Source organism: Pseudophryne corroboree, chromosome 1 (assembly GCF_028390025.1).
Source record: "Pseudophryne corroboree isolate aPseCor3 chromosome 1, aPseCor3.hap2, whole genome shotgun sequence".
Lineage (NCBI taxonomy): Eukaryota > Metazoa > Chordata > Amphibia > Anura > Myobatrachidae > Pseudophryne > Pseudophryne corroboree.
In genome coordinates this window covers 1,195,143,999-1,195,163,365 of record NC_086444.1, presented here as the reverse complement: position 1 = coordinate 1,195,163,365, position 19,367 = coordinate 1,195,143,999, and the positions used below count along the sequence as shown (strand labels likewise).

The window sequence follows — 19,367 nt, the reverse complement described above, 5'->3', positions numbered from 1 at the left end:
CAGTCGCTGCGACCCGGGGCAGCGAAGCAGTTCTCCCGGGCCAGTCGCAGGAGCTGCGCTGGCCTGAAGTAACGCCTGAGATGCAAAAGCCACTGTACGATGCTTTTGCATTTCTGCAGGGGGGTGGGGGGGAGGGACGGCACTGACATGCGGGGTGGACTAGCTTTGTGCTGGGCGTCCCCCCGCATGTCTGAGTGCCTGATCGTAGCTGTGCTGAATTTAGCACAGCTGCGATCAACTCGGAATGACCCCCTAAAGGGGATTATTCAGAGTTATGAGCAAACCTAAAAAAGCACACTAATGTGCAAAACCATGGCCCTCATTCCGAGTTGTTCGCTCGGTATTTTTCATCGCATCGCAGTGAAAATCCGCTTAGTACGCATGCGCAATGTTCGCACTGCGACTGCGCCAAGTAACTTTACTATGAAGAAAGTATTTTTACTCACGGCTTTTTCTTCGCTCCGGCGATCGTAATGTGATTGACAGGAAATGGGTGTTACTGGGCGGATACACGGCGTTTCAGGGGCGTGTGGCTGAAAACGCTACCGTTTCCGGAAAAAACGCAGGAGTGGCCGGGGAAACGGTGGGAGTGCCTGGGCGAACGCTGGGTGTGTTTGTGACGTCAACCAGGAACGACAAGCACTGAAATGATCGCACAGGCAGAGTAAGTCTGGAGCTACTCTGAAACTGCTAACTCGTTTGTAATCGCAATATTGCGCGTACGTCGGTCGCAATTTTAAGAAGCTAAGATTCACTCCCAGTAGGCGGCGGCTTAGCGTGTGTAACTCTGCTACATTCGCCTTGCGAGCGAACAACTCGGAATGAGGGCCCATGTGCACTGCAGTTGGGGCAGATGTAACATGTGCAGAGAGAGTTAGATTTGGGTGGGTTATTTTGTTTCTGTGCAGGGTAAATACTGGCTGCTTTATTTTTGCACTGCAATTTAGATTTCAGTTTGAACACACCCCACCCAAATCTAACTCTCTCTGCACATGTTACATCTGCCCCACCTGCACTGCACATGGTTTTCCCCATTAGTGTGCTTTTTTGGTTCAGGTCAGTGAGTGATGTACTCACAAACTCTTAATGCAGGATTTCTGCGTACCTCTTGCTATTGTTGTTAGGCTATTGTTGTTTTATCTGCTGACAAATCTCACACCGCTTCTTGCTTCTTTCAGTCTGGGAAAAAAGAAAAAGGAGACCCGTTAAACATCGCCATTGACAGGATGACCAAGAAGACGCGGGATCTGCGTCGGCAGGTGGGTTCAGCAGTATATTATTGTAGTGGTGCTTGCCACACTCAGTTGAGAATGTCTGCCTTGTTACTGTGTTCCTAGAAGTTATTTGCGTAAGTTCCTACAGTACAGTAAGTCCGTGGTTCCCAGACACGGTACTCAGAACCCCAAACAGCTCACCCAGCAGGAGCACAGGTGCAGTCATTACTCACTGACACGCAGAGCCGGCCTTAGGCATAGGCAAACTAGGCAAATGCCTAGGGCAGTTGGTATGCTTAGGGGCACCAGCAGCTCCTGCTGATTAAAATGATATGCGGCATGCCTATATTCTGTGTGTGACTGCGGCTGTATCTGCATACGGAATGCTATGTTGCGTGTATTCCTGGAAATCACTGTAATGTAGCATTTTGTATGCAGATACAGCTGCAGTCGCACAGGCATGCTGCATATCATTTTAATCAGCAGAAGCTGCTTGTGCATCCTAGCCACATAGTAATGCAAATAATATGCATTTTCAAAAGGCTTCCGACGTCAGCAGAGCTGCCAGCTGACTCATGCCAGGCATCTCCTGCAGAACTAGCGGCGGTGCTAGGGGGCACCAGCCAAAATCTTGCCTAGGGCATCATATTGGTTAGGGCCGGCTCTGCTGACACATTGTAAACCATCCACCGGTGAAGCTAATCATGGAGACTATTTACTAAGCCTCGGATGTAGAAAAATTGGATGGAGATAAAGTACTAGCCAATCAGCTCCCAGCTGTAATTTTTCAAACCCTGTCTGTAACATGACAGTTAGCAGCTGATTGGCTGGTACTTTATCTCCGTCCACTTTATCTCTGTCCAAGGCTTAATAAATAGACATTTACTAAGCAGTGATAAGAGTGGAGACGTGAGCCAGTGGAGAAGTTTCCCCATCTACCAATCAGCAGCTCTGTATCATTTTATAGTATGCAAATTATAGATGTTTCTTCAGTGCTGATTGGTTGCCATGGGCAACTTCTCCACTGGCTCACTTCTCTGCTCTTATCACTGCTTAGTAAATGTCCCCCTATGTCTCTTATAATTCTGTGAGGAAGCCTGGAATACATGACCTGTTTGGGATCCTGAGAACCAAGTGTTCTTGGTTGGCTTTTGGACAAACAACCAATTTAAAGTTAAGTGAGTCCACATACCCTGAGCGGTTGCAACTTTGAAGAGATTGATACATTTCTTCAATCACTAAATAGATCCTCCTGACTACGAGGTCATTTATATGGACATATATATTTAGATTTTTTTTTTAATTTCAATGTACTAAAATAGTGACAGCTATATACAACATATAAATGTGGACACTCTGAGGTTTGTGTTATAATTTGTTCTATTCATTAATATTGAAGTAATAAACTTTTTACTAATATTTTATCCAATTGATTTTTTATAATTGATTCTTCCTTCTGCGCACATATTGGTACTTGTTTTTTTTGTGTGTATTATATTCCCTTTCACATCGCACACTGACCCATGTCAACCCGGGTTATTTTTGCTATGTGAAAGGGTTATTAGGGTGCTAGAGGAAGTGGTGGCCATTTTGGGAAGGACATTTTTAATGTTTGCAGGCGCCTAATTTATAGTTACACCACTGACTGGATCACAACATAGTGCAGGAGTCCACCCAATGGGTTCTCGTAATTTGGACTTTGTCAGGGATGCGAACCCCAAGTGATGGGACGTGTTGGGCGCCCTCCTACACTCTAACCTGCTGCTATTCAGTATAATTAATAAATTAATCATTTATTATTTTTTCATTTATCAATAATCATTTTATTTTATTTTTTGCATATAAAAGTGGGGTGCTTAGCTAATGGAAAATGCCAGCAGGTTTTGTTGCTACTAGAAACACACATATTTATCTTTATATCCATTTATCAGGCATATTTTTACTGTTTACCATATTATTCAAATGACCAACAAAAGAGCAATCTAGAAAGCGTTTAACATGGGAGCTCTCCTTCCAGCTGAGTGACTAGCCCTACCAGCCATGTGTAAAGATACTTTTCCCGATGTTTACATTAGGCCAATAAAAGATGCCGAATTCTGCAAAAGACTTCAAGCAATTTCCATAAGACTGAAAGTCACATTATCTAACACTGGAGCCGTTCTGCTGGTTGATAAATTTTATTTTATAGCAGATCTGAAATCAGGCGCTACGGCTAAACTTTCATATTTCTGTATCTTTTTTTTGTTGTCTCTGATAAAGCAAAATTCTGCTAAATGTTTATCAGGATGACATTGGGTTTTATCGTACACTTAGGTGCTTCGGTGGAAATGGAGAGTGGTTTAATACAGATGATTTACTCTCCCAAGTCTGCAATCATTTCCTCGCCACCTAATTATCAGCCCCTGTTTAATTTACTCCACACATAATGTTTGCTGATGCACATATGGCCTCGGATCTCAGTATATGCTGCACATACAGTAGCGGGTTAGTTTGTATAGAGCTCATTGGTGACCATGAGGTACTGTATACAGTATATACTGTACCACGTATAATATAGGCTATATAGCCCTGCTGGAGAGACAGCCATTGCACTTTCAAAGAACTTTCATGCATAAATAAACTAGTTAGTTGGTTACAGTTTTGGGATACGGTTCTTCGCCACCCTGCCGGTTGATATGTGGCACTGTCCCCAGGTAAATCACCTTTGTCGGTAATGTCAGCAATTTGGCCACATAGACACTAAAATGTGACTACAGTAAATAAGTCATGCACAGAGAATGCCCTTTTTTTAGTTTACAAGAGACGTCAATGTTGCTGCAGCGTGACATAAACCTAGTTGGACTTCCACCACAGGCTACGGTGAGCTGTGGAATTTCATGGACGGCTTTTGGCGTTTAATTTGCGCTGTTGGGTGTACGAATGATGCCACCAGCACCCCTGGGCCTAATCACTGCCCCATGGTGAAATGCACCCTGCAGTCTGTAGATCCACCACAAAGCTGTCCTTTGGTTGCTATGGGTGGCCAGCTTCTTCTTGATCGCTATGGGAAATTATCACCCATCTATGGTCCTGTTGTGGTTGGCCTCATAGATATAGGAAGCCAAATCTGCATGCACTGATAGAAAGCATCAGAAGGAAAGACCTCTCAGTCCAGCCAAAACACAAATAACAGTACCGGCGTTGTCACATTTCCTAATATGGGGTCTATTTATCATTGGTGGGTCATTGGGCACGTTCGATGCATATCTCAGCAACAAGGAACACATTTTTGGTACAAATTATTAAACCAGGGACCCTCTTGTATGGAAGTCATGCTGGTATGTGGTGGCTTCCTCTTGATCACCGCCATCTTAATGCTGCTGGCAAGTAGGTCCAGGGCAACTCAATATGTCATTACCCAGCTTTCTGCTGCTTGATAAATTGCGGAGTCGGCAGCTCATAGTGCCGCCGTAGCCAACAAAAACAGAGCAACCGCAGTAGGAATCTGTGAATTCCCTGAGGTAGGCCTCTTAGATTTTCCTTCGGCAAAGAAAGGGATTACCATTGCATTATAAATGAACCCTTAAGCGGGTGTGGTATGATATGCCTACAATCAGATGGCAGGAGTCATGTCAACATACAATAATGTTGACATGATCATAATGCCAACATGTTTACAGTCAATATCACATTTTTCAGTACAGTAATTTAGCCTAACCCTAACTATAACTCTAACGCTAACCTTAACATGCCATGTTGACATTATGGATGTTTACATGTTACATGTTGATTGATATAATGTCCGTGGCGACTTTCTGACAAGGTACCCCCTAAGTATTGATGCTATACAACCAGAAATGGAAAACAGAATCAGTTATGGAACTGCCGGCACCAACACACCTGAAAGAACTACAAAACCTCTTACGCAAGTTCAACTATCTAGCATAATTTCATGTTGACCAGCACCAGTCATTGGTTCCTTATGACACTTAACCAATAAAATGGATATGGGAATTGGACCCTTAAGAACGATATGAAGACAAATCAGCCAAACAGGAGCATTATTGAGTTTCGAAGATATCAAAAATGATGCCATGGTCCTAGGGCTGCCATCAGAAATTGTCTGCAGCCTCCATAACTTTCCGTTCTGGACACCGGTTGCTGCTCCCGGAACAAGGCTGCAGAACAACAGGTGGCGCCCCCAGGGCATGACGACTGCGGGCCGGTACCACAGCAGCAGCACAGGAAAGGAGTCGGGAGCAGGCAGTCATAGAAGGACAGCACTGGCAGTATTTTAAATTTGGAGCAGGCCATGAACCAATCCGAGCTCACAGACCGGCAGCCAATCAGGAGTTGTTGTTACAAATTCAAAATGCCGTCAGTGGTGCCTCTTTATTGCAGCCTGTAGTGCACTCCAATCCACACAGCTGTCAGTCAGGGCCCTGGACTGGAGTCCCGGCAGTCCCCCCCTGATGGCAGCTATGCAGAGTCCTAGAGACTGAAGTATCCACCAATACTGCTCTAAGCAATGGAATAAGCCAATTTTATACTTAATATTTACCAACCCCAATTACATCCACATCAGTTCTGTGTTGTGCAAGTTAAAACCCACATTGCAATCTCAACCCTCTCTGGTGCAAGTTTAGTTTTCAACTCTAAATCCAACCTTGGTAATTTCGCCATAAACTCAGTGTACAGACAGACAGGGTGCACTGTACTTACAGACACCAGCCGCCATGCTGTGTTCAAGTCAGTCAAGATAATAGGATTTCCCTTCGGACTTACAAATAGGACCCATTGCTGCCATCTACCTGCTGCACATAGCATTACCTGAATTCCACCATGTGATGCTGCCACCTATTGGTCAGTTACATGGGCAGATGAATCTAATATGGAACAGTAGTAATTGTGTGTGTTTGTCGACCTAGAAACCATGTCGACCTACTTACTGTCGACCTAAAGACCTGATCCCGATTAAAGCTATATGTGAACCCGTACCATGTGTCAAAAGTTATTATGCTTATCTCATGTCTTTAAGAAGATCCTCATAAGGTCACGGATTCTTTTTCATAGGTTTTAATGAGATCCAGAGCACATAAAAACATAAAAACTAACATACATACATACATAGTGTAAATGAATGCCCGTACATTAGAGAAAGGTGATTCGTCCGGACGGAGCTATGGCCTCTCCTTAAGACTTCCTCAGTTATGTTTGAATTATCCTAGGCACCAAGAACGGATCACTGGAACACGTAAAAAGGGGACATTATTTTACAGTTTATTATAACACGTATTGTTGGTTTATACTGTCATCTCTCATCTCACTGGTTTAGCGCCGAAAGACTTTACATTTTTCATATATATATATATATATATATATATAGCTATATCTATATATATATATATATATATATATATATAATAGATACAGGGCCGGAATGACTATCTGGCACTTCTGGCAAATGCCAGAAGGACCGATGGGAGGTGGGCCGGTCCAGTCCCACAGAGAGCCGGGAAGGCCATGCGCAGCGCAGCCTCTGGCTCTCTGGTTTAGCCGCCCCCCCCCTGGTCTCCGTGGAAATGGGGGCATGCCGTGAGTCCACGCCTCCAGGACTCGCGGTGCCGCAAGTCCATGCCCCCTTGATTTGCGGCACTCCCCCGTAATTCGTGGTTGCGCACCACCCTCAACGTGCGTGCATGCATTCACAAATGCCGGGTCGAAACAGAGGCTCAGTCCGTTGCTAGATAGACAGATAGATAGATAGATAGATAGATAGATAGGTATGTAGATAGATAGATAGATAGATAGATAGATAGATAGATAGATAGAGGTCTGTTTTGATCTTGAGGAGTGAGCATCTGTGAAAGAGAACTATTTGTTGCCCTTCAATAGTTGTTGATTAAGGCGTTCAACAAGAACGGTTGTCGATTAAACTATTACGCCCTTGATTCTTAATTGAATCAAATTATCTACATTTGATTATGTCATGTACTGGACATCAATCATCTTGTAAAAGAGTGCTGTAAAAACTTCCATTTTGACGTATATGTCCATTCTTCTACTGATTTAACCCCTGATGAAGTCTTTGGACGAAACGCTTAGGATTGCTAATTAACGTCCACAATCACACAAGAATAAAAAGCCTCAATCTACGGAATTACCTCTTAAGAACTAACATTGTCAAGATATGGATTTCCCCTCTAATATTTCTTTGTATTGTTGGATATACAGTGTTAAGATTGTCCTGTTTAATAGACTAGTTATCAACTTACATAGTTCCCCTAAGGGAGTGAACCTATAGTGCACTCTGATATTGCATATATATATATATATTATATATACATATATACCCATATATACCCCTTACCCCACCTATATGTACGCACTTGTTACTGATAGTGATGAGTGGGTTCGGTTCGTCGGAATCCGAACCCCCCCGAACTTCAACCTTTTTACACGGGTCCGAGGCAGACTCGGATCCTCCCGCCTTGCTCGGTTAACCCGAGCGCGCCCGAACATCATCATCCCGCGGTCAGATTCTCGCGAGATTCGTATTCTATATAAGGAGCCGCGCGTCGCCGCCATTTTTCACTCGTGCATTGGAAATGATAGTGAGAGGACGTGGCTGGCGTCCTCTCAGTTTTATTCAGGTGGCTGCAAATATCTGTGCTCACTGCTTTATTGTGGGGACTGGGGACCAGCAGTATTATATAGGAGGAGTACAGTGCAGAGTTTTCCTGACCAGTGACCACCGGTATTATACGTTCTCTGCCTGAAAAACGCTCCATATCTGTGCTCAGTGTGCTGCATATATCTGTGCTCACACTGCTTTTTTGTGGGGACTGGGGACCACCAGTATTATATAGGAGGAGTACAGTGCAGAGTTTTGCTGACCAGTGACCACCAGTATTATACATTCTCTGCCTGAAAAACGCTCCATATCTGTGCTCAGTGTGCTGCATATATCTGTGCTCACACTGCTTTATTGTGGGGACTGGGGACCACCAGTATTATATAGGAGGAGTACAGTGCAGAGTTTTGCTGACCAGTGACCACCAGTATTATACGTTCTCTGCCTGAAAAACGCTCCATATCTGTGCTCAGTGTGCTGCATATATCTGTGCTCACACTGCTTTATTGTGGGGACTGGGGACCACCAGTATTATATAGGAGGAGTACAGTGCAGAGTTTTGCTGACCAGTGACCACCAGTATTATACGTTCTCTGCCTGAAAAACGCTCCATATCTGTACTCAGTGTGCTGCATATATCTGTGCTCACACTGCTTTATTGTGGGGACGAGGGACCAGCAGTATTATATAGGAGGGGTACAGTGCAGAGTTTTGCTGACCAGTGACCACCAGTATTATACGTTCTCTGCCTGAAATACGCTCCATATCTGTGCTCAGTGTGCTGCATATATCTGTGCTCACACTGCTTTATTGTGGGACTGGGGAGCAGCTGTATTATATAGGAGGAGTACAGAGCAGAGTTTTGCTGACCAGTGACCACCAGTATTATACGTTCTCTGCCTGAAAAATGCTCCATATCTGTGCTGCATTGTAGTATATAGTAGGAGTACAGTGCATCATTTTGCTGACCACCAGTATATAATATATAGCAGTACGGTACAGTAGGCTACTGCTCTACCTACCTCTGTGTCGTCAAGTATACTATCCATCCATACCTGTGGTGCATTTCAGTTTTGCACAGTTTGCTGACCACCAGTATATAATATATAGCAGCACGGTACAGTAGGCCACTGCTCTACCTACCTCTGTGTCGTCAAGTATACTATCCATCCATACCTGTGGTGCATTTCAGTTTTGCACAGTTTGCTGACCACCAGTATATAATATATAGCAGTACGGTACAGAAGGCCACTGCTCTACCTACCTCTGTGTTGTCAAGTATACTATCCATCCATACCTGTGGTGCATTTCAGTTGTGCGCAGTATATATAGTAGTAGGCCATTGCTATTGATACTGGCATATAATTCCACACATTAAAAAATGGAGAACAAAAATGTGGAGGGTAAAATAGGGAAAGATCAAGATCCACTTCCACCTCGTGCTGAAGCTGCTGCCACTAGTCATGGCCGAGACGATGAAATGCCATCAACGTCGTCTGCAAAGGCCGATGCCCAATGTCATAGTAGAGAGCATGTAAAATCCAAAAAAATAAAGCTCAGTAAAATGACCCAAAAATCTAAATCAAAATCGTCTGAGGAGAAGTTTTTCCGACACGGAGTGGCAAGGAACGGCTAAGGCCCTGGCCTATGTTCAAGGCTAGTGGTTCAGCTTCACCTGAGGATGGAAGCACTTATCCTCCTGCTAGAAAACTTAAAAGAGTTGAGATGGCAAAAGCACAGCAAAGAACTGTGCGTTCTTCTAAATCACAAATCCCCAAGGAGAGTCCAATTGTGTCGGTTGCGATGCCTGACCTTCCCAACACTGGACGGGAAGAGCTTGCGCCTTCCACCATTTGCACGCTCCCTGCAAGTGCTGGAAGGAGCACCCGCAGTCCAGTTCCTGATAGTCAAATTGAAGATGTCACTGTTGAAGTACACCTGGATGAGGATATGGGTGTTGCTGGCGCTGGGGAGGAAATTGACAAGGAGGATTCTGATGGTGAGGTGGTTTGTTTAAGTCAGGCACCCGGGGAGACACCTGTTGTCCGTGGGACGAATATAGCCATTGACATGCCTGGTCAAAATACAAAAAAAAATCACCTCTTTGGTGTGGAATTATTTAAACAGAAATGCGGACAACTGGTGTCAAGCCGTGTGTTGCCTTTGTCAAGCTGTAATAAGTAGAGATGAGCGCCTGAAATTTTTCGGGTTTTGTGTTTTGGTTTTGGGTTCGGTTCCGCGGCCGTGTTTTGGGTTCGAACGCGTTTTGGCAAAACCTCACCGAATTTTTTTTGTCGGATTCGGGTGTGTTTTGGATTCGGGTGTTTTTTTCAAAAAACACTAAAAAACAGCTTAAATCATAGAATTTGGGGGTCATTTTGATCCCAAAGTATTATTAACCTCAAAAACCATAATTTACACTCATTTTCAGTCTATTCTGAATACCTCACACCTCACAATATTATTTTTAGTCCTAAAATTTGCACCGAGGTCGCTGTGTGAGTAAGATAAGCGACCCCAGTGGCCGACACAAACACCGGGCCCATCTAGGAGTGGCACTGCAGTGTCACGCAGGATGTCCCTTCCAAAAAACCCTCCCCAAACAGCACATGACGCAAAGAAAAAAAGAGGCGCAATGAGGTAGCTGTGTGAGTAAGATTAGCGACCCTAGTGGCCGACACAAACACCGGGCCCATCTAGGAGTGGCACTGCAGTGTCACGCAGGATGGCCCTTCCAAAAAACCCTCCCCAAACAGCACATGACGCAAAGAAAAAAAGAGGCGCAATGAGGTAGCTGTGTGAGTAAGATTAGCGACCCTAGTGGCCGACACAAACACCGGGCCCATCTAGGAGTGGCACTGCAGTGTCACGCAGGATGTCCCTTCCAAAAAACCCTCCCCAAACAGCACATGACGCAAAGAAAAAAAGAGGCGCAATGAGGTAGCTGTGTGAGTAAGATTAGCGACCCTAGTGGCCGACACAAACACCGGGCCCATCTAGGAGTGGCACTGCAGTGTCACGCAGGATGTCCCTTCCAAAAAACCCTCCCCAAACAGCACATGACGCAAAGAAAAAAAGAGGCGCAATGAGGTAGCTGACTGTGTGAGTAAGATTAGCGACCCTAGTGGCCGACACAAACACCGGGCCCATCTAGGAGTGGCACTGCAGTGTCACGCAGGATGTCCCTTCCAAAAAACCCTCCCCAATCAGCACATGATGCAAAGAAAAAGAAAAGAAAAAAGAGGTGCAAGATGGAATTGTCCTTGGGCCCTCCCACCCACCCTTATGTTGTATAAACAAAACAGGACATGCACACTTTAACCAACCCATCATTTCAGTGACAGGGTCTGCCACACGACTGTGACTGATATGACGGGTTGATTTGGACCCCCCCCAAAAAAGAAGCAATTAATCTCTCCTTGCACAAACTGGCTCTACAGAGGCAAGATGTCCACCTCATCTTCACCCTCCGATATATCACCGTGTACATCCCCCTCCTCACAGATTATCAATTCGTCCCCACTGGAATCCACCATCTCAGCTCCCTGTGTACTTTGTGGAGGCAATTGCTGCTGGTCAATGTCTCCGCGGAGGAATTGATTATAATTCATTTTAATGAACATCATCTTCTCCACATTTTCTGGATGTAACCTCGTACGCCGATTGCTGACAAGGTGAGCGGCGGCACTAAACACTCTTTCGGAGTACACACTTGTGGGAGGGCAACTTAGGTAGAATAAAGCCAGTTTGTGCAAGGGCCTCCAAATTGCCTCTTTTTCCTGCCAGTATAAGTACGGACTGTGTGACGTGCCTACTTGGATGCGGTCACTCATATAATCCTCCACCATTCTATCAATGTTGAGAGAATCATATGCAGTGACAGTAGACGACATGTCCGTAATCGTTGTCAGGTCCTTCAGTCCGGACCAGATGTCAGCATCAGCAGTCGCTCCAGACTGCCCTGCATCACCGCCAGCGGGTGGGCTCGGAATTCTGAGCCTTTTCCTCGCACCCCCAGTTGCGGGAGAATGTGAAGGAGGAGATGTTGACAGGTCGCGTTCCGCTTGACTTGACAATTTTGTCACCAGCAGGTCTTTCAACCCCAGGAGACTTGTGTCTGCCGGAAAGAGAGATCCAAGGTAGGCTTTAAATCTAGGATCGAGCACGGTGGCCAAAATGTAGTGCTCTGATTTCAACAGATTGACCACCCGTGAATCCTTGTTAAGCGAATTAAGGGCTCCATCCACAAGTCCCACATGCCTAGCGGAATCGCTCCGTGTTAGCTCCTCCTTCAATGTCTCCAGCTTCTTCTGCAAAAGCCTGATGAGGGGAATGACCTGACTCAGGCTGGCAGTGTCTGAACTGACTTCACGTGTGGCAAGTTCAAAGGGCATCAGAACCTTGCACAACGTTGAAATCATTCTCCACTGCGCTTGAGACAGGTGCATTCCACCTACTATATCGTGCTCAATTGTATAGGCTTGAATGGCCTTTTGCTGCTCCTCCAACCTCTGAAGCATATAGAGGGTTGAATTCCACCTCGTTACCACTTCTTGCTTCAGATGATGGCAGGGCAGGTTCAGTAGTTTTTGGTGGTGCTCCAGTCTTCTGTACGTGGTGCCTGTACGCCGAAAGTGTCCCGCAATTCTTCTGGCCACCGACAGCATCTCTTGCACGCCCCTGTCGTTTTTAAAAAAATTCTGCACCACCAAATTCAAGGTATGTGCAAAACATGGGACGTGCTGGAATTTGCCCATATTTAATGCACACACAATATTGCTGGCGTTGTCCGATGCCACAAATCCACAGGAGAGTCCAATTGGGGTAAGCCATTCCGCGATGATCTTCCTCAGTTGCCGTAAGAGGTTTTCAGCTGTGTGCGTATTCTGGAAAGCGGTGATACAAAGCGTAGCCTGCCTAGGAAAGAGTTGGCGTTTGCGAGATGCTGCTACTGGTGCCGCCGCTGCTGTTCTTGCGGCGGGAGTCCATACATCTACCCAGTGGGCTGTCACAGTCATATAGTCCTGACCCTGCCCTGCTCCACTTGTCCACATGTCCGTGGTTAAGTGGACATTGGGTACAACTGCATTTTTTAGGACACTGGTGAGTCTTTTTCTGACGTCCGTGTACATTCTCGGTATCGCCTGCCTAGAGAAGTGGAACCTAGATGGTATTTGGTAACGGGGGCACACTGCCTCAATAAATTGTCTAGTTCCCTGTGAACTAACGGCGGATACCGGACGCACGTCTAACACCAACATAGTTGTCAAGGCCTCAGTTATCCGCTTTGCAGTAGGATGACTGCTGTGATATTTCATCTTCCTCGCAAAGGACTGTTGAACAGTCAATTGCTTACTGGAAGTAGTACAAGTGGGCTTACGACTTCCCCTCTGGGATGACCATCAACTCCCAGCGGCAACAACAGCAGCGCCAGCAGCAGTAGGCGTTACACGCAAGGATGCATCGGAGGAATCCCAGGCAGGAGAGGACTCGTCAGAATTGCCAGTGACATGGCCTGCAGGACTATTGGCATTCCTGGGGAAGGAGGAAATTGACACTGAGGGAGTTGGTGGGGTGGTTTGCGTGAGCTTGGTTACAAGAGGAAGGGATTTACTGGTCAGTGGACTGCTTCCGCTGTCACCCAAAGTTTTTGAACTTGTCACTGACTTATTATGAATGCGCTGCAGGTGACGTATAAGGGAGGATGTTCCGAGGTGGTTAACGTCCTTACCCCTACTTATTACAGCTTGACAAAGGGAACACACGGCTTGACACCTGTTGTCCGCATTTCTGGTGAAATACCTCCACACCGAAGAGCTGATTTTTTTGGTATTTTCACCTGGCATGTCAACGGCCATATTCCTCCCACGGACAACAGGTGTCTCCCCGGGTGCCTGACTTAAACAAACCACCTCACCATCAGAATCCTCCTGGTCAATTTCCTCCCCAGCGCCAGCAACACCCATATCCTCCTCATCCTGGTGTACTTCAACACTGACATCTTCAATCTGACTAAGACTGCGGGTGCTCCTTCCAGCACTTGCAGGGGGCGTGCAAATGGTGGAAGGCGCATGCTCTTCACGTCCAGTGTTGGGAAGGTCAGGCATCGCAACCGACACAATTGGACTCTCCTTGTGGATTTGGGATTTCGAAGAATGCACAGTTCTTTGCTGTGCTGCTTTTGCCAGCTTGAGTCTTTTCATTTTTCTAGCGAGAGGCTGAGTGCTTCCATCCTCATGTGAAGCTGAACCACTAGCCATGAACATAGGCCAGGGCCTCAGCCGTTCCTTGCCACTCCGTGTGGTAAATGGCATATTGGCAAGTTTACGCTTCTCCTCCGACAATTTTATTTTAGGTTTTGGAGTCCTTTTTTTTCTGATATTTGGTGTTTTGGATTTGACATGCTCTGTACTATGACATTGGGCATCGGCCTTGGCAGACGACGTTGCTGGCATTTCATCGTCTCGGCCATGACTAGTGGCAGCAGCTTCAGCACGAGGTGGAAGTGGATCTTGATCTTTCCCTAATTTTGGAACCTCAACATTTTTGTTCTCCATATTTTAATAGGCACAACTAAAAGGCACCTCAGGTAAACAATGGAGATGGATACTAGTATACAATTATGGACTGCCTGCCGACTGCAGACACAGAGGTAGCCACAGCCGTGAACTACCGTACTGTACTGTGTCTGCAGCTAATATAGACTGGTTGATAAAGAGAAGATGTCTATGTAACTATGTATGTATAAAGAAGACTGAAAAAAATCCACGGTTAGGTGGTATACAATTATGGACGGACTGCCTGCCGAGTGCAGACACAGAGGTAGCCACAGCCGTGAACTACCGTACTGTACTGTGTCTGCAGCTAATATAGACTGGTTGATAAAGAGAAGATGTCTAGGTAACTATGTATGTATAAAGAAGAATGAAAAAAAACCACGGTTAGGTGGTATACAATTATGGACGGACTGCCTGCCGAGTGCAGACACAGAGGTAGCCACAGCCGTGAACTACCGTACTGTACTGTGTCTGCAGCTAATATAGACTGGTTGATAAAGAGAAGATGTCTATGTAACTATGTATGTATAAAGAAGAATGAAAAAAATCCACGGTTAGGTGGTATTACAATTATGGACGGACTGCCTGCCGAGTGCAGAGACACAGAGGTAGCCACAGCCGTGAACTACCGTACTGTGTCTGCTGCGACTGGATGATAAATGATATAAAAAATATATATATATCACTACTGCAGCCGGACAGGTATATATTATATATTATATAATGACGGACCTGCTGGACACTGTCTGTCAGCAGAATGAGTTTTATTTTTATAGAATAAAAAACAAACAAACACACAAGTGAAGTCACACGACGAGTGTTTAACTTTTTCAGGCAATCACAATATAAGTATACTACTAACTATACTGGTGGTCAGTGTGGTCAGGTCACTGGTCAGTCACACTGGCAGTGGCACTCCTGCAGCAAAAGTGTGCACTGTTTAATTTTAATATAATATGTACTCCTGGCTCCTGCTATAACCTATAACTGGCACTGCAGTAGTGCTCCCCAGTCTCCCCCACAATTATAAGCTGTGTGAGCTGAGCAGTCAGACAGATATATAATATATATAGATGATGCAGCACACTGGCCTGAGCCTGAGCAGTGCACACAGATATGGTATGTGACTGACTGAGTCACTGTGTGTATCGCTTTTTTCAGGCAGAGAACGGATATATTAAATAAACTGCACTGTGTGTCTGGTGGTCACTCACTATATAATATATTATGTACTCCTGGCTCCTGCTATAACCTATAACTGGCACTGCAGTAGTGCTCCCCAGTCTCCCCCACAATTATAAGCTGTGTGAGCTGAGCAGTCAGACAGATATATATAATATTATATATAGATAATAGATGATGCAGCACACTGGCCTGAGCCTGAGCAGTGCACACAGATATGGTATGTGACTGACTGAGTCACTGTGTGTATCGCTTTTTTCAGGCAGAGAACGGATATATTAAATAAACTGCACTGTGTGTCTGGTGGTCACTCACTATATAATATATTATGTACTCCTGGCTCCTGCTATAACCTATAACTGGCACTGCAGTAGTGCTCCCCAGTCTCCCCCACAATTATAAGCTGTGTGAGCTGAGCAGTCAGACAGATATATATAATATTATATATAGATAATAGATGATGCAGCACACTGGCCTGAGCCTGAGCAGTGCACACAGATATGGTATGTGACTGACTGAGTCACTGTGTGTATCGCTTTTTTCAGGCAGAGAACGGATATATTAAATAAACTGCACTGTGTGTCTGGTGGTCACTCACTATATAATATATTATGTACTCCTGGCTCCTGCTATAACCTATAACTGGCACTGCAGTAGTGCTCCCCAGTCTCCCCCACAATTATAAGCTGTGTGAGCTGAGCAGTCAGACAGATATATATAATATTATATATAGATAATAGATGATGCAGCACACTGGCCTGAGCCTGAGCAGTGCACACAGATATGGTATGTGACTGACTGAGTCACTGTGTGTATCGCTTTTTTCAGGCAGAGAACGGATATATTAAATAAACTGCACTGTGTGTCTGGTGGTCACTCACTATATAATATATTATGTACTCCTGGCTCCTGCTATAACCTATAACTGGCACTGCAGTAGTGCTCCCCAGTCTCCCCCACAATTATAAGCTGTGTGAGCTGAGCAGTCAGACAGATATATATAATATTATATATAGATAATAGATGATGCAGCACACTGGCCTGAGCCTGAGCAGTGCACACAGATATGGTATGTGACTGAGTCACTGTGTGCTGTGTATCGCTTTTTTCAGGCAGAGAACGGATTATAAAGTAAACTGCACTGTCCTCACTAGTAAACTCTCTCCATTCAGTCTCTACACTTCTACAGTAACAGTACTCCTCCTAGTCAGCTCCAGTAAATCTCTCTCAGTCTCTTATAATCTAAATGGAGAGGACGCCAGCCACGTCCTCTCCCTATCAATCTCAATGCACGTGTGAAAATGGCGGCGACGCGCGGCTCCTTATATAGAATCCGAGTCTCGCGATAGAATCCGAGCCTCGCGAGAATCCGACAGCGTCATGATGACGTTCGGGCGCGCTCGGGTTAACCGAGCAAGGCGGGAAGATCCGAGTCTGCTCGGACCCGTGAAAAAAACCATGAAGTTCTGGCGGGTTCGGATTCAGAGAAACCGAACCCGCTCATCTCTAGTAATAAGTAGGGGTAAGGACTTTAACCACCTAGGAACATCCTCCCTTATATGTCACCTAGACCGCATTCATCAGAAGTCAGTGACAAGTTCAAAAACTTTGGATGACAGCGGAAGCAGTCCACTGACCACTTAATCCCTTCCCCTTGTAACCAAGCTCCTGCAAACCACACCACCAACTCCCTCAGTGTCAATTTCCTCCATACACAGGAAAGCCAATAGTCATGCAGGCCATGTCACTGTCAAGTCTGACAAGTCCTCTCCTGCCTGGGATTCCTCCGATGCATCCTTGAGTGTAACGCCACTGCTGCTGGCGCTGCTGTTGTTGCTGCTGGGAGTCGATCGTCATCCCAGAGGGGAAGTCGGAAGACCACTTGTACTACTTCCAGTAAGCAATTGACTGTCCAACAGTCCTTTGCGAGGAAGATGAAATATCACAGCAGTCATCCTGCTGCAAAGCGGATAACTCAGGCCTTGGCAGCCTGGGTGGTGAGAAACGCATTTCCGGTATCCACCGTTAATTCACAGGCAACTACAGACTTGATTGAGGTACTGTGTCAACGGTACCAAATACCATCTAGGTTCCATTTCTCTAGGCAGGCGATACCGAAAATGTACACAGACGTCAGAAAAAGAGTCACCAGTGTCCTAAAAAATGCAGTTGTACCCAATGTCCACTTAACCACGGACATGTGGACAAGTGGAGCAGGGCAGATTCAGGACTATATGACTGTGACAGCCCACGGGGTAGATGTATTGCCTCCCGCAGCAAGAACAGCAGCGGCGGCACCAGTAGCAGCATCTCGCAAACGCCAACTCGTTCCTAGGCAGGCTACGCTTTGTATCACCGCTTTCCATAAGAGGCACACAGCTGACAACCTCTTACGGAAACTGAGGAACATCATCGCAAAATGGGTCACCCCAATTGGACTCTCCTGGGGATTTGTGACATCGGACGCCACCAATATTGTGCGTGCATTACATCTGGGCAAATTCCAGCACGTCCCATGTTTTGCACATACATTGAATTTGGTGGTGCAGAATTATTTAAAAAACGACAGGGGCGTGCAAGAGATGCTGTCGGTGGCCCGAAGAATTGCGGGCCACTTTCGGCATTCAGCCACCGCGTGCCGAAGACTGGAACACCAGCAAACAGTCCTGAACCTGCCCTGCCATCATCTGAAGCAAGAGGTGGTAACGAGGTGGAATTCAACCCTCTATATGCTTCAGAGGATGGAGGAGCAGCAAAAGGCCATTCAAGCCTATACATCTGCTACGATATAGGCAAAGGAGGGGGAATGCACCTGACTCAAGCGCAGTGGAGAATGATTTCAACGTTGTGCAAGGTTCTGCTACCCTTTGAACTTGCCACACGTGAAGTCAGTTCAGACACTGCCAGCCTGAGTCAGGTCATTCCCCTCATCAGGCTTTTGCAGAAGAAGCTGGAGACATTGAAGGAGGAGCTAAAACAGAGCGATTCCGCTAGGCATGTGGGACTTGTGGATGGAGCCCTTAATTTGCTTAACCAGGATTCACGGTTGGTCAATCTGTTGAAATCAGAGCACTACATTTTGGCCACCGTGCTCGATCCTAGATTTAAAACCTACGTTGTATCTCTCTTTCCGGCAGACAAAAGTCTGCAGAGGTTCAAAGACCTGCTGGTGAGAAAATTGTCAAGTCAAGCGGAACGTGACCCGTCAACAGCTCCTCCTTCACATTCTCCCGCAACTGGGGCTGCAAGGAAAAGGCTAAGAATTCCGAGCCCACCCGCTGGCGGTGATGCAGGGCAGTCTGGAGCAAGTGCTGACATCTGGTACGGACTGAAGGACCTGCCAACGATTACTGACATGTCGTCTATTGTCACTGCATATGATTCTGTCACCATAGAAAAAATGGTGGAGGATTATATGAGTGACTGCATCCAAGTAGGCACATCAGACAGTATACGTACGTATACTGGCAGGAAAAAGAGGCAATTTGGAGGCCCTTTCAGAAACTGGCTTTATTTTACCTAAGTTGCCCCCCCTCCAGTGTGTACTCCGAAAGAGTGTTTAGTGCAGCCGCTCACCTTGTCAGCAATCGGCATACGAGGTTACTTCCAGAAAATGTGGAGAAGATGATGTTCATCAAAATGAATTATAATCAATTCCTCCGTGGAGACATTCACCAGAAGCAATTGCCTCCAGAAAGTACACAGGAACCTGAGATGGTGGATTCCAGTGGGGACGAATTAATAATCTGTGAGGAGGGGAATGTATACAGTGAAAGGGGTGAGGAATCGGACGATGAGGAG

At 45.8% G+C, this 19,367-nt stretch overlaps 1 protein-coding gene across 5 annotated transcripts in view; it reads left to right on the top strand.

Moving 5' to 3' along the window:
- The window catches only part of CTNNA2 (catenin alpha 2), a 2,737,142-nt gene that overhangs the window by 1,952,815 nt on the left and 764,960 nt on the right, over nucleotides 1–19,367 (top strand). For all 5 annotated transcript variants that reach the window (XM_063925313.1, XM_063925315.1, XM_063925316.1 and 2 more), the window contains one exon: nucleotides 1,179–1,259. In XM_063925313.1, coding sequence (XP_063781383.1) covers nucleotides 1,179–1,259 — 81 coding nt within the window. The remainder of the gene's footprint in view (nucleotides 1–1,178; nucleotides 1,260–19,367) is intronic.